Source organism: Arachis duranensis, chromosome 6, assembly GCF_000817695.3.
Source record: "Arachis duranensis cultivar V14167 chromosome 6, aradu.V14167.gnm2.J7QH, whole genome shotgun sequence".
In the NCBI taxonomy this organism is placed as follows: domain Eukaryota; kingdom Viridiplantae; phylum Streptophyta; class Magnoliopsida; order Fabales; family Fabaceae; genus Arachis; species Arachis duranensis.
Genome location: NC_029777.3, coordinates 94,507,764 through 94,509,732, shown reverse-complemented (window position 1 = coordinate 94,509,732; position 1,969 = coordinate 94,507,764). Strand labels below are relative to the sequence as shown.

General features: G+C 31.0%; 1 protein-coding gene across 1 annotated transcript; it reads left to right on the top strand.

The window, feature by feature from the left end:
- Positions 1 to 1,080: 1,080 nt before the first annotated feature.
- LOC107494660 (uncharacterized) lies at positions 1,081 to 1,590 on the top strand. Its single transcript, XM_016115700.1, has one exon. It carries the CDS (start codon positions 1,081 to 1,083, stop codon positions 1,588 to 1,590), a length of 510 nt encoding a protein of 169 aa, XP_015971186.1.
- Positions 1,591 to 1,969: the final 379 nt, after the last annotated feature.

The following is a 1,969-nucleotide window of genomic DNA, read 5'->3' as shown; positions in this document are numbered from 1 at the left end:
TAAGGCGCTGAAATCATGTGATATTTGATGAAACAATCACAACATATCGACAGACTTCTTCATAAGCAAACATCAGAAGAGATTGAAAAGAATCGAATTCGACTAGAAGCATCTATAAATTGCATTAGATGGTTGACATTTCAAGGTTGCGCATACAGAGGACATGATGAAAGCCAAAGTTCAAGCAACAAAGGTAACTTTTTAGAAATATTGAAATTTTTGGGATCTTACAATGAAAGAGTGAAAAAGAATTTTTTGTCCAAAAAATGCTAAGTATACTTCAAATGATGTCCAAAAAGAAATTCTATATATTCTTGCTACTAAGGTGAGAAATTTAATTAGAGAAGAGATTGGAGATGCCAAATTTTGTATTATTGTTGATGAAGCTAGAGATGAATCTAAAAAGGAGCAAATGGGCCATTGTTTTGAGATTTGTTACTCTAGATGGTTTTGTTAAAGAGAAATTCTTTGATCTTGTGCATGTCACTGAAACTTGTGCAACAACTTTAAAGAAAGAATTGATTTCTGTCCTTTCTCGTTATAATCTCCAAGTTGAAAATATTAGGGGTCAAGGGTATGATGGTGCTAGCAACATGCGGGGTGAGTGGAATGGTTTGCAAGCTTTGTTTTTTAAAGATTCTCCACAAGCATATTATGTTTATTGTTTTGCTCATAGGTTACAATTAGCATTGGTGGCAGCTTCAAGAGAGGTACTTCAAATTCATGAATTTTTTACTCAATTAAACTTTATTGTCACTATTGTTAGTGCTTCTTCAAAAAGACATGATCAATTACAAGAAGTTCAAGCAATTGAAAATGCAAACTTGGTTGCTCAAAATGAATTAGAAACAGGCAAAGGTGCAAATCAAATAAGCACTTTACAAAGAGTTGGGATACTCGATGGAGCTCTACTTTAATTCTATTTGCAGTTTGGTAAAAATATTTACTGCTACCAATATTATTCTCAATAATATCATTGAAGACGGGACAACTTATGCACAAAGAGGTGAGGCTTATGGTGTTAGTAAAATATTATTGTCATTTGAATTTGTTTTCACTTTGCACTTGATGAAAGAGATTATGGGAATCACCAATGTTCTTTGCCAAGCACTGCAACAACAATCTCAAGATATTCTTAATGCAATACATATTGTTTATACATCAAAGTTACTTCTTCAACAATTAAGAGATGGTGGATGGTGCAATTTTCTTGTAAATGTTAAATATTTTTGTGAAAAGCATGAAATTGAAGTCCCTAATATGAGTGCACAATATGTTTTTGGAAGAAGTCGATCTCGTCAACCAAGTGCGACAGTTGAGCATCATTATCGAATAGACGTATTCTTGGCAACAATTGACTCTCAAATACAAGAGTTGAATAGTAGATTTCATGAGCAAACAATAGAGCTTTTGACTTTGAGTTGTGCTTTGGATCCTAAGGACAATTTCAAATCATTTAATATTGAAGAAATTAACAAGTTAGCAGAGAAGTTTTATCCCCTTGACTTTTCTTCTAATGAACTAAATATTTTGAAATCTCAGTTGCAACATTATCAGCATGATATACCAAATCATTTGAAAAGGCGTTAGTACACTTTTTGAATTGTGCAACAAGTTGCAAGAAATGGAAAAATCAAGAACTTATCACATGGTTGATAGATTAATACGTCTTGTTTTGACTCTACCAGTGTCTACAGTGAAAAACAGAAAGAGTTTTTTCAGCAATGAAAATTATTAAGACAAGACTCCGAAGTAAGATAGCTGATGAATTTTTTGCAAACAATTTGGTCATCTATATAGAAAATGAATTAGCAGTTATTTTCGACACAAATTCAATTTTGAAAATAAAAAAAAAACGTCAAATAACCTTTTTATGATATGAAACTGTAAATTTATAATTTTCAATTATATTATTATCTTACTTTAATTGAGATTATATATTTATTTTTTTAATTTTATCAATAAAAAT

What these genes read in the sequence shown, in the direction of transcription:
- LOC107494660 (XM_016115700.1), top strand. Translation starts at nt 1,081, where the DNA reads ATGGGAATCACCAATGTTCTTTGCCAAGCACTGCAACAACAATCTCAA.